At 37.3% G+C, this 13,517-nt stretch overlaps 1 protein-coding gene across 3 annotated transcripts in view; it reads right to left on the reverse strand.

Annotated features, from left to right (window-relative positions):
- Positions 1-13,517, reverse strand: part of CFAP299 (cilia and flagella associated protein 299) — a 589,251-nt gene that overhangs the window by 77,867 nt on the left and 497,867 nt on the right. For all 3 annotated transcript variants that reach the window (XR_005792060.1, XM_040480202.1, XM_040480193.1), the window contains exon 4: positions 1,603-1,745. Coding sequence is in view for 2 of the 3 variants with exons in the window: in XM_040480202.1 (XP_040336136.1) it covers positions 1,603-1,745 (143 nt within the window). In the remaining variant the exon portion in view is untranslated. The remainder of the gene's footprint in view (positions 1-1,602; positions 1,746-13,517) is intronic.

A 13,517-nucleotide genomic window follows, 5' to 3' on the forward strand; every position in this document is an offset into this window, starting at 1 on the left:
GCAACAAAGGTCTTGAGGGTGGGGTGGAGGTTTAGAATATTTCTGGATATTTTTTAGAATATTTCTGGATATCCACACCTCAGTGAAATTTCCTAAAATTTCCCCTAGGAGTGGGGCGCCTGGGTGGCGCAGTCGGTTAAGCGTCCGACTTCAGCCAGGTCACGATCTCGCGGTCTGGGAGTTCGAGCCCCGCGTCGGGCTCTGGGCTGATGGCTCAGAGCCTGGAGCCTGTTTCCGATTCTGTGTCTCCCTCTCTCTCTGCCCCTCCCCCATTCATGCTCTGTCTCTCTCGTCCCAAAAATAAATAAATGTTGAAAAAAAAAATTTCCCCTAGGAGAATCCAGGAATTCGGCTACAGGTGCATTAAAAAAAAAAAAAAAAAAAAAAAAGTCCGTATCAATCTACTTTTGATGTTAGCAGGATAGATACAGCCAAAGCACAAAAAGATTGGAAGAGAAGAGTTAAATGACTTGTAGGTGAGATAAGAAAAGGTGGGTCCATTAAGGTGATGATGAGTTAAGAAGTCTTTAGAAAATAGCAATAGGATGCATAAAAATGGCAGGAATGTGAGAGGAGCAGAGTGTTATTTATTGTAAGTGTCAAATAATCTGGATACAGTGGAGAGTTCAAGTAGAATACTGCTACCACTTTTGAATTCTATGGAAAGTAAGAGAATTAAAAAGTTAGCTTGAGGGGCGCCTGGGTGGCGCAGTCGGTTAAGCGTCCGACTTCAGCCAGGTCACGATCTCGCGGTCCGGGAGTTCAAGCCCCGCGTCGGGCTCTGGGCTGATGGCTCAGAGCCTGGAGCCTGTTTCTGATTCTGTGTCTCCCTCTCTCTCTGCCCCTCCCCCGTTCATGCTCTGTCTCTCTCTGTCCCAAAAATAAATAAACGTTGAAAAAAAAAATAAAAAAAAAAAAGTTAGCTTGAGAGCTATTCAGAAGAAGATAGAAGGGCTGATCTGTGAATAAACTGACGGTATAGAGCAGATCATCTGTGATAGGTTGAGGTCTCCAGAGGAAAGGGCAGGGGTCAACAGTAAAAAGAATGTGGGTGGGGAGGAATCCCAGAATAGGCCAGTGATGAGAATAAATGAGGGTGAGCTAGTCAAAGGCTTGTACTTTGGTTGGTGGCCAAAGAAAAGAGCGAGGAGAATGTGTTAGATGGACTGTTCCCGAGGCTCCTAAGCAGACCAAGTCCCCAGTGGGCAAGAGCATATGAGATTAGCCATTTTTAGGCGCTACTTATCATTTAAAAGGAATGTCACTGAAAATTTACTTACCTCATCTCTGAAAAGTTCTCTTCCTCAGACTGTTAATGGAAAAAGTACATCTATGATCATTCCCCGCTTAATTTTTTTTATTTTGTATTCAAACCAATCTTATCATATTCCAAATGCATATGTATATGCATATCGACACAGATATATATATACTTTAGAGACAGAGAGAGAGAGAGAGAGAGATACATACACACATATCTATATAGATATATATAGATATCTCTACTCCAGGCACGATGTAGAACATAAAATAAAGATCTTTTACCATGCCACTGAGGAGCTTGTTCTCTTATTGAAAGTGTGAAGAGTGCATATAATTTACCTCATATCTGTGGGTTTTGGAAGGAGTCTTCTTTTTCCACTAAAATAGACTTCAAAATCTTCAATCTTTAGTCTGTGGGCATAGTCAATGTATCCTGACACTTCCTGCCCATGTGAGTTTTTGTCACGAATAAAGATCACGGTCTGGTAGAACACACAAAAGATGGAGAATAGAAAGAGTAAATGAACAAAAGTTATTTGAATACATTGCATATGATAATGAAAGCTAGAGATTTGGGTCATTACATGTATCAGACCCTATTCTTAAATGCTTTACATTTCAGCCTCGCCATGATCCTAGGAAGTCGGTATGATTATTTACTCCTGACAAATGAAGAAATTCATTACAAGTTAACTTCACATTCATATAATGTGCATTAACAATAATTTTATATGACAATATCAGTAAATAATTTATAGAGGTCTTCTAAAGGGCAGACATTAAGTATTTGTAGTATATTATTTACTTGTCCCCCAATCCTATGGTCTTCTTGATGTCATAATTTTTTTAAGTTTATTTGTTTATTTTGAGAGAAAGAATGGAAAAGAGAGAGAGAAAGCATGCACAGGAGTGGGGAGGGGCAGGGAGAGAGACAGAGAGAACCCCAAGTAGGTTCTGCACTGCCAGTGTAGAGCCTGATGTGGGGCTCGAACACAAAACCACCAGATGGTGACCTGAGCTGAAATCAAGAGCTGGATGCTGCTTAACCAACTGAACCACCCACAAGCCTCTTGTCATACTATTTTTTAGATGGGAAAACTGAGGAACAGAGAGGTTGAGTACTTCACTCATGTTCTCACAGCTAGAAATGGAAAATTGAGATTAAAACTCTGGCTCATGTGATTGTCTTTCTAATCACTACATCATTTTTCCATCTGAATGCTTATATATTTTCTGTTATAGAGATATAAATATCTGGTTCCTTCTCATGACCATGAAAGTCAAAAAATCTCTTTATAAATTAAAGTCACCTTACAAATTAATTCCATAAGTCCAAATAAACAGCAAGTACATATTTCTCATTCATCTTACTTCTTGCACAATATTGTTATTCACCTACTACATGTTAGGTTCCACTGTAAGTGCCAAGGACGCAAGACAGTAAGTATCCTGGCCTCTCAGAACTTATGTTCTGGTGAGGGGAGACAGATGAGATATGGAAAGGAAAAAGTACTTCTGGAGAGTGATAAATGCCATATAAATAAAGCAAATAAAGAAGCAAATAAAGCAAATAAATAAACAAAGCAAATAAAGAAGACGGTTGACTGGAGAATGAGTTGCTTGTGGTGAAGCTTACTTCAAGTAATCAGAAAAGACCTTGGGGAGGTTAATTTAAACCATGACTTGAAGTCTGAAGGATGAGAAAAAGTTAGCCATGTAAAGATCTAGAACAGAAGCCTCTCAGGCAAAGGGAATACCTGACGGCAAGGTCCTTAAGTGGGAACAAGCTCACGCAAATAAAAGAACTGTAATCTTTTCTCTATCGAGCCAACGGACATTGATCTCAAGTTCTAAGAGAAAAACAAAACAAACAAGTGAGGAAACAAAAAAATACAACTGTAACTGGAAGAGCTCTTGATGTATTTATTTCCAAATTGAATTCAAACTGCAGAATTTTATGGCAAAGTTCTACATTTGGAAGAAACGATAAAGAATCTTCCTTTTCCTCTCCAGCAATCATTAGATGGTTCCTTGTTGTATCTTTGTGTAGTCAATTATAGGAAGTACTAACATGGGTTACCTTAGACAGCAGAGCTTCCAGAAAACTAAAAGAATTTTTTCCTAGCCGAACCTGAGGAAACACGTTGCTAACAGTTTCCCAGTTGAAAAGCAGAAGAATAAGCCATGGTTTACTGCTAGTTGCTAGTTTGCTAAATTTCACCTGCCTGCTGTGGTTGTTTGGCATTGAGTGCTAAGGATACTGTGTTAAGAAGGATTCTGAGGGGCGCCTGGGTGGCGCAGTCGGTTAAGCGTCCGACTTCAGCCAGGTCACGATCTCGCGGTCCGTGAGTTCGAGCCCCGCGTCGGGCTCTGGGCTGATGGCTCGGAGCCTGGAGCCTGTTTCCGATTCTGTGTCTCCCTCTCTCTCTGCCCCTCCCCCGTTCATGCTCTGTCTCTCTCTGTCCCAAAAATAAATAAACGTTGAAAAAAAAAATTTAAAAAAAAAAGGATTCTGAGGCACATTCTTGGCTTAAAGACAGGAAGTATGGTGACGGATTAGTACCATTTCCCATAGATATGGCAGAAAGAGCTAGCATTGTCATTCCTGTGCTCAGACTTACATAGATTCAATCCCTAGTCCTTTTCATTTTCACCATATAACTCCAGTTAAATTTAGATTTCTCCATGTTTTTAGCCACACAGTTTTTAGCTTTTGCAGCACAAATTCTTAAATGGATGGTATCTCAATGAGACTTCCTGGGACTATTACACTATTAAACCCATACCTAACATTGCTATCCCTGCTTAAACAACACTATGTGCTGTAACTATCAATGTTTCCTATGCAGTCCTAAAGGTGCTTGGAATCTTTATGCCATCAAGGCTGCTCCTGATGTTAGGCAAGTCATACAGGCGCGCGCACACACACACACACACACACACACACAGAGAGAGAGAGAGAGAGAGAGAGAGAGAGAGAGAGAGAGAAATAAAAAGTCCCAAATAAGTCCTCTACTTTAAAATGGAACTCTATTAACAGGGGGAAAAAAAGACTCCTCTGTCTGCCTCTGTCTTTGTCCCTGTCTCTCTTTTTAAATGAGATGGGCCAGCCTTATTTTTTCAACAGAATGGCATACCAAATATTGTAACAGACCTTCCTGCTGAAAAATACAAATTCTGGGTAATATCTAAAAAGCAACTTGTAACATGCGTTGATGCACGGGCAAGAAAATGAGGAATACTAGAGTCAAACACTTACCAGACCCCCAGAAAGGAAAGCAGAGCCCTAAAGCCATCTTTGGCCTGCAGGCATGTGCCCAACCCCAGGGAATCTCAGCAAGAATTCCATGATTTGGGTGGTTGGAGGTGACCGGAAACAAAATCCAGCCTTTCAGGTAGAGAGACTAATAGGGCTTATTGCCTCAACATAGGGCAGAGAAATAAAAGGATGAAAACAATCTTCCATGTGTCCAGAGAAAAGAAGAATCATTCCAGAAGTATACATCCAGAGAAAGTATCTTTCTAGTGAGCAAAATATAGACATTTTCAGACCAAAGAATGAGACTTTTCTTTGATTGACAAAAGACTCTTGCTCAGAGAAATCCTAGAGGATGTCCAGTTGACCCTTTAACAACGTGGGTTTGAATGACACAACTCCACTTGTATGTGGATTTTTTTTTCAATAACTACAGTACAGTACTGTAAATGTATTTTTCCTTCCTTATGATTTTCTTAATATTTTCTTTTCTCTAGCTTACTTTATTGTAATAATACAGTATATAATACATACAACATACACGATATGTGTTAGTTAACTGTGTCATCAGTAAGGTTTCCAATCAACAGTAGGCTATCAGTTAAGTTTTTGAGGAGTTAAAGTTGTATGCAGATATTTGACTGCGTGGTGGGGTTGGCATATTTAACTCCTATGGTGTTCAAGAGTCAACTGTACTTCATGCAAAAGAAAGTGACTCTAACTGAAAGGTCAGAGATAAAGAATAGAATGATAATCAAAGAAAATAGTACATATATGGAAAAAATATAAACAAATACTGACTATGTAAAAGAATAATAATAATGTCTTCTGTAATATAAAAAACAATAATATGTCTAAAATTTTAAAACAAACATATATGTTAAAATGTTGGAATGTCCTTGGATTTTTAAGAATAAAAGCAGTTATATTGATTAATTCTAGAATCTGATAAATATACATGTATAAATCTAGGACCACCATCAACAAATAGAAAATATTGTATGTGATCTTTAAATTATTAAAGGAAGAAAAAAATGAGGAAAAAGTGATCAATCAATGAAACAGAGGGCAAGAAGGTAGACGAAAAATATGGGAGAGGCAGGAAAAATCCACATACAAGTGGAGCTGTGTCATTCAAACCCACGTTGTTCAAGGGTCAACTGGACATCCTCTAGGATTTCTCTGAGCAAGAGTCTTTTGTCAACCAAAGAAAAGTCTCATTCTTTGGTCTGCCAATGTCTATATTTTGCTCAAAATGTAATGATAGTGGTATGGGCTGAATTGTGTCCCCTCAAAATCCACATGTTGAAACCCTATCCCTCAGTACCTCAGAGAATGTATTCGGCCATACGGCCTTTAAAGATGTTATTAAATTTAAGTGAGCCCATGTGGGTAGTCCCTAATCCAATCTAACTTTATAAGAAGAGGATATTTGGACCTATAGACCTCAGGGGTTTGTATGCAGGTGAAAGACCATGTGAAGACTTAGTAGGAAAGGGGTACTGGCAAGCCAAGGAGGAAGGCTTCAGAAGAAACCAGCCCTGCTGACATCTTGATCTGTCTTTGACTCCTAGCTTCAAGGACTGGGAGAAAATAAATTTCTGTTGTTTAACCACCCAGTATGTGGTATTTTGTTATGGCAGCCCTAGCTAACTTATATATATGGTAGTAAATTAAAATAGTTAAGTAATGACAATGTAAATGGCTAAATGTTTAAGTTAAAAAACAAAGGTTCTTAGAATGGATAAAAAATATGGTATAAAATGTACAGTTGAAAGTTAACTGTTTAAAGAATATGCATACGAAGATGTCCAACAGAGGGTTGGTATTAGCATATTAGTATGAGACAAATGAGTTTGAAGACAAAAACTGTTCCTAGAGATGGAGAGTCACTAGACAATGATAAAAGATTCAATGCAGAAAGATAGAACAATTATAACCTTGAACGAACCTTTGAAAACATAGTTTCAAAATATGGAAAGCAAAAATGGATAGAACTACAACGATAGATACACAAGTCATCAGCATCGTGGTTAATTTATCTCTCACCTTAGGTTTCAGATCAATCCATAAATTCCATAATCATTCTAAAATTAATATAGATTGTAAAGAATTAAAAACACAAGCTTGAGTGCTCGGTTTTTACCTTAGCCAAATACCTAAACATCTCAATGTTTTGCGGATAAAATGACTGATGGTCTAAAACTATATATATATATAGCCACGATTTAACTATTTTATATTATTATATAAAACCTTCCCATGTGAGTTAAAGACCATTGTCCATGGGAATCTGAAGTAAATTATTTCAAATCACACTTCTCCAGCCTCGTGAGAGTTAAGTGGATGCTCTGTGATTTTTGTGACTCCTGGGATTTTTCTGAAGCTAGAGAACTTAAGTCAGGCCAAACTGAGTACAAGTGAGGGTTCCTCCAGGTTCACTGTATGTCTTTAAGTGGGTTGTTCAAACTCTTAACACCTCTCTATATTCATAAGGCTTATGCCCCTAAGTTGGTTCCCGCAAAATCTAGGGAGCTTCTACCAAACAGAACTAAATACCTCCAAAACAAATAGAGAAACAAACAAACAAAACCAAAATAAACAAAAGACAAAAATCCTGTTTGGACCTAAGCATTTAGTTAGCTAAGCCTTCTTTAGCCTCTTCCTTCTTCCTGTTTCTCCTTCAGCTCTATAGAGCAACAAAATAATCTCTTTCGTTTTGCATCGGATTGCTCAGCTCATAAATCAGGTGCTGTCAGAGCCTTACCTTCTGCCCTATGCACTCAATTTGTTAGCAACATGCAAATATTGCTTCTTTTTCAATGGGAGATTTCTAGTGATCATTGTATCTATAATTTCTTTTCTTTTCCATAGAAACAAATCAGTTCACTGATGACTTTCCAAGTATGGCTACATAGGTGTAAAAGTATATTTTGAAAGACTTTTTAGTAAAATAAAAAAAAAACTGCTAAAATAAAAAAAAATCCTAATGAAGATGCTTCATGAAATCATTTTTAAAAGTTGATTAAAGCTATTGCTGTGTAGTAATTGGTGACAGATTGTCAGGAAATTACAACTTAACATTTAACTACAGAATTACATATTATAAAAGCACAGTGCAGATAACATGAAAAAATAATAAAACAGAAGAGGTAAGAGAGAGGTGCAGTATTTGACAGCTGGTTGAAATGTTATTGTCTCATTTATTTTTTATTATATGAATTGTCCAAGAATTAGAATTCAGTTAACTAACACTCTTGACTAACACATTTAATGTATTCATCTATGAAATGTATATTTTCCCCTAAAGTGGACACTAATTACTCCTACTATTAGTACCACTAGGTATCATTTCTTTTTTTTTTTAATTTTTTTGCTAATGTTTATTTATTTTTGAGAGAGAGAGACAGAGTGCGAGAGGGGGAGGGGCAGAGAGAGAGACACATACACACAGAATCTGAAACAGGCTCCAGGCTGTGAGCTGGCAGCACAGAGCCCAACACGGGGCTCGAACTCACAAACTGTGAGATCATGACCTGAGCCGAAGCCGAACGCTCAACCGACTGAGCCACCCAGGCGCCCCTAGATATCATTTCTTAAGAAGACACTATGCTCTGAGCAAATAGAAGCTTCATATTCATTATCTTTTTTAATTCTCTCAAACATGTATAATGGCTAGATAGCATTGTTTTCCTCATTTTGTAAATGTAGGAGTTAAAACATTGAGAAGATTCGCTTCAAAGACCTGCAACCAAAGAATGAGATACCCACATCATACCCAGGATGCCTTCGCACGAAGTCCATGTTTTTAACCACTCCATGGTGGACACACAGACTGGGATCCAAACATGGCCTTGCCATCTACTTACTTTGTGACACTGATAAAGTCGTTATCCTTTTTTAAGATTCAGTGTCACCTATTACAAAATGAACATAACAGCTGCTTCTCAGAGTCGCTGTGTGAACTAAAACCATTTTTGCTAAGCGATGAACAATGCTTGGCACACGGTAAACATTCTGAATATTGTCTATTGCTTTTTAAACTTTTTATTATTACCATTACTATTGCATTTATACTATGCTGAGAGTTTTATCAGTTCCTTAGGGATAAGGAAATGGAATATTTTTATCAGAATTCCATTGCCTGGGTGTGTATAATTATGTTGCAGGACATGGTTCAATTCATTTGTTACGTTCAGTCATTCTCAGTTAAAACTTTGGATGTATTTGGAAGTTAAAATTTAAACAATTTTTCCGGATACTATTATATGCAAACAGGATGGACCCAGTTGACAATAAAATCATAATGCTGGCATCCAGAATGGGCAGAATAGGCTAAGAGAACTCTTTTTGAAGAATTAGCTTAAATCAGCTTGACTGTGATGCCTTTTAGTAGTTGCAAGCTTTCTTATCTGGAGCCTTGTATTGTTTCACTAGGAATTATCAAACGTTATAAATAATTGGGGCACTTGGGTAGCTCAGTCAGGTAAGCATCGGACTCTTGATTTTGGCTCAGGCCATGATCTCACGGTTTGTGAGTTCAGGCCCCGCATCAGACTCCGTGCTGACAGTGTCTGCTTGGGATTCTCTCTCTCCCTCTCTCTCTCTGTTCCTCCCCGACTTGTGTTCTCTCTGTGTCTTTCAAAATAAATACATAAGCTTTAAAAAAAATATTATAAATGTTTTAAGTTTCTCTAATAACACTTTCCTTTAAAAAATAACAGCTTTATTGAGGTATAGTTTACATAACATAAAATTCACCCTAAAGTTTTAAATGCACAGATCAATGATTTTCAGTAAATTTGAAGGGCCATGCAACACAGTCCAGTTTCTAGAATATTTGCATCACCGCAAAGAGATCCCTTGTGCCCATTTGCAGTCATCTCTGTTCCCACTCCCATCCCCCGGCAACCACTAATCTACTTTCTGCCTCTATAGATTTGCCTTTTCTGTATTTTTCATATAAATGGAATCATACAATATATGGTCTTTTTCATTCTAATATTTTTTTTAATCACAGTTAATTTCCCAAAAGACACATGAAAACTATAAGGGCTCTTTTAAATGATGATGTTATGTTTATAAAAAGGCAAACTTCCAAAATGCTCACTGTCCATAGATAAAACCGTTCAGTACTCTTTAGAACAAGTCAAAGTATAACCAACACAAATACTTCAGTCAATCAAATGATATTCATTTGAAGCCATGAACACTGGTTTACGTTTACTTGCAACCTAAGCAGAAAACACTAGTTTTTGTAACAATGACAAAAACTACAAGAACAAGCCTTTGATAAATATTAAGATACAAGTATTCCTGATTTTGAAAAGGGTTCTGACACCAAGGAGAATAGGAAATCTGAGATTTTATGAAGAAGGTCTGTGACCTCAAGTGTGAGTCAGTGTTAGTTGAAAAGACTTATGGAATGCCTAGTCAGGTCCTCATCACTTCTCATGTGTTCGGAAAAGATGAATTAAAGTACAATTTAGACCATTAATATATCATTTGGATCTTTGGCTGCTTGTCTTTTCCCAGAAGTGGATTAAAATACAAATTCATAAACTTGTTATGAGTTGAGTACATGTGTTGCCTGATTTTTCTTGCCAAACGCTAATGAGGAGACATAAACCTGATACACTGAAACGGGACTTTTTCAACAGGGAAGCCAAAGTCACTTGGAAAAAAAAAGAAAAAACATTGCAAGCAGTTTGTTGCTAAAACTGAAACACCCATTTCAGGGTATGAAAGCTGTCAAGCAAGCTAAGTTCTTGTACTGCCCTTCTGGGATGGTCAGTATGCTCCCTGAAGGAGAACAAGTGAAGAAAGAATTTGTATCTCCTGTAATTTTAAAACTCTTGGAATGCTTTCATGAATCATTAGTTTTAGGGAATCTTCTCCTTTCAGAAGAGAAATGACTCTGCAAAGGGAGTCTAAGTTCTGACAATCTTTTGTAACATTTCAAAATGTCTGTCCTTACATACATTTCTCTAAAACAAGCTCCTTTCTGAAATTTATACCGATAATTATTTTAAAATTCTATATACTCTTACGTGATTGCAATTGGACACATTTCTTTTTACTTACACACACAATTCTCGTGGATATGTTTAAGAGAGTTCTTTGTTCTTCCTGTTGGGAGACTTAGGCTCAGAACCAGCACACTTTTGCTTCTATATCCTATTGGCCAGAGCAGGTCAGAGGCCAGCCCAGATTCCAGAAGCCGGGAGAGGGACTTCTTGATGGGCGGAGCTACAAAAGTGTCATTGCAAAGGGGCGTGGATAAAGGACAAAATGGAGTATTGTGGCCCCTTTTTAATCTACAGTTATATACCGTAAAGAACCTAGGAGTCGGGCATGTAGCAGGTTTACTCATTTTGCAACAGTTGGAGATTCGATTTCTGAGAGGAATCATGGACTCATAACTTTTTTCACTCCCACGTTATATAACAGATCCATATCTGAAAAGGTTTTTTGCATTACCAGTGAGGTTAAGAATAATTTAGGAATATTTGGCCCCACTGCTAGTATCCAAAATGTTCTGGAAATTCTAGTGAATGAAAATAATACTAAAAGTACATAGAAGCTCTAAATACATGAAAGGAGAATAGGAAGTTATTATATTTTGTATTAAAGGGCAATGACTTAGAAAATCCAAGACAGCTAACTAAAACACTTCTAAGACCACTCAGTAAGTTAATCCAATTCAAAATATCTATGCAAAAATAAAAAAATAATAGCATGGTTTAACACTAGCAATAACCTACCAGCTACTATGCTATCAATATCTATTTAAAGGATGCTTTTTAAAAAATTATAACATTTAGGGTGCCTGGGTGGCTCATTTGGTTAAGCGTCCTGCCGACTCTTGATTTTGGTTCAGGTCATGATCCCATGGTTCGTGGGGTCGAGCCCCGTGTGGGGTTCTGCACTCCAGGCTCCATGCTGACAGTGCAGAGCCTGCTTGGGATTCTCTCTCCCCCTCTCTATGCTCCTCCCCTGCTCAAGCACATGAACTCTCTCTCTTGAGAATAAATAAATAAATACATTTTTTAAACAAATTTAAAATATTGTAACACTCCTCCAAATATTTTTCACAGTTTTTTTTCTAAAAAAAAAATAAAAATTAAAACAAAAATAATAAATAAAAAAATAAAAAATAAAATAAAAAATAAAAACAAAGAGGTTACACTGCTGAAGGAAAGTTATTATACAATAAATGTACTGAAATTCTAAGCAAAACACCAATGGACCATTTCCGATTACTTAAAGCTCTACCTTGAAGAGTAAGTGGTTAACACTATCTAAGATAATTTTTAAAAGGAAAAATGAACAGCAGAACTTGTACTACTAGATATAATGCTATCGTAACTAAATCTTGTATCATTGGTAAAGTGATAGATGCATAATGGAAAGTAATAACTTCAGAAATACCCCCATACATACAAACGCACACAGTATATATGTTTTTCTATAGGGTGGTATTTTTAAATGTTCTACAATGAATATCTATTCTTCCTTTAACAACATGATCCCAAAATCTTGTCTTCAAACATACCACTCTCTGACCTCCATCTCCTGTCTTTGTAGCTCACACACTCTGGAAGCTCCATTTCCACAGTGCTTTCAGATCTTTGGAGCTGCTAATCCATTAAACCACCATGTTTCATTGTTCATTACCCTCTTCACATGCCCCCCTGTTTATCCAGCTTACGTTCCACAGTGCAGCATCATAATTGTTCACTTGCACACCCTTTCAAATTCCTTTCACACATCCTTTCGGTATGCTCACTGAAAAAAAGCCCAACATTGTTTCAAACCACCTTCCCTCTCAGTTTGCTTTTGCATAGCAACAACGGAGTTTGGCTGGAGAAAAAGAAAACTATGATGACTAGTCTCACAAATATTAACACTAGCAGCATGAACTCCCTGCAGCATTTGACTATAAACTCTATTGGCCCTATATAGTCCTTGCGTATTGATTATGATAATTTTCTTCCTCCTGCAACCTGATTTTTTTTTATATTGTCTTTCCTCAAACTTTCAAAAGTATCCTTTTTCACACTCAATAGTTCTCTCTTTGAAAATAGAAGAAATCAGAGCAGGGCCCCTCATCTTCCTTCAATCAAATCAATCTATGCAAGTTAGATTGAGGATCTACGTGAGGATTTGCGTTCTTCCGTTTGTCCTGTTGTGAGAGCTGGAGTATCCAGGCTTCTATCCAAGGCCAGCCTATTGTTTTCCACATTGAACCACAATGAGTAACCTCTCTTGTTCATCTTTAATCATTGATGTTTTACCTTCTGTAATATCATCACTACTGACATATAAATATACTGTATCATCTATTATTTGAAAAAAAAAAAAAAAACCCAGCTAGTTGCAGTCCCAAGGTTTTGCTTTTCTTTACAATTCTTATGATCTCCTTAGCCATTGCAAACAGGTTTTCCTGGAGCACTCTGATAAATAGTTCTGTCTCTCACATCTACTATTCCATCTTGCCAAATCCCATGGTCAATTCTCATTTTTAATTTCACTTGAACTCCCTGCAACATTTGACACAATTGTTCACCTTCCTCTTTCTTGAAACATTTTTTTTTTCGTGTAGTTTCAGGGACATCATATATTCCCAAGTTTTTCTTTTGCTTCACCAATTTTTTCTTTATTGGATCCTTCTTTTCTTTCTAATGTCCAAGTTTTATAGCTCTCCAAGGCTCAATCTTCATCTTTTCTCTGTCTGCATTCACTCACCAATTGATCTTATCCAGTGTTCCACAGCTTTAAGTATCAGTCTTAGTCTCTCATGAGCTTTAGACTCATGTGGATAATTTTTATAAAAATCTTTATCTCCAGCCTTGAGGTTTTCCCTGAATCTCAATCAACGTTGTGTGTGTTTTTGTCTCCCACATCATTCTAACTGGATGCAATCTGGACATCTTGGTTTGCAGAACCATACCATCATTCTGTAAATCTGCTTTTAATTATGCCTCCTACAAAAGCA

Source organism: Herpailurus yagouaroundi, unplaced genomic scaffold (assembly GCF_014898765.1).
Source record: "Herpailurus yagouaroundi ecotype Mexico unplaced genomic scaffold, PumYag 28, whole genome shotgun sequence".
In the NCBI taxonomy this organism is placed as follows: domain Eukaryota; kingdom Metazoa; phylum Chordata; class Mammalia; order Carnivora; family Felidae; genus Herpailurus; species Herpailurus yagouaroundi.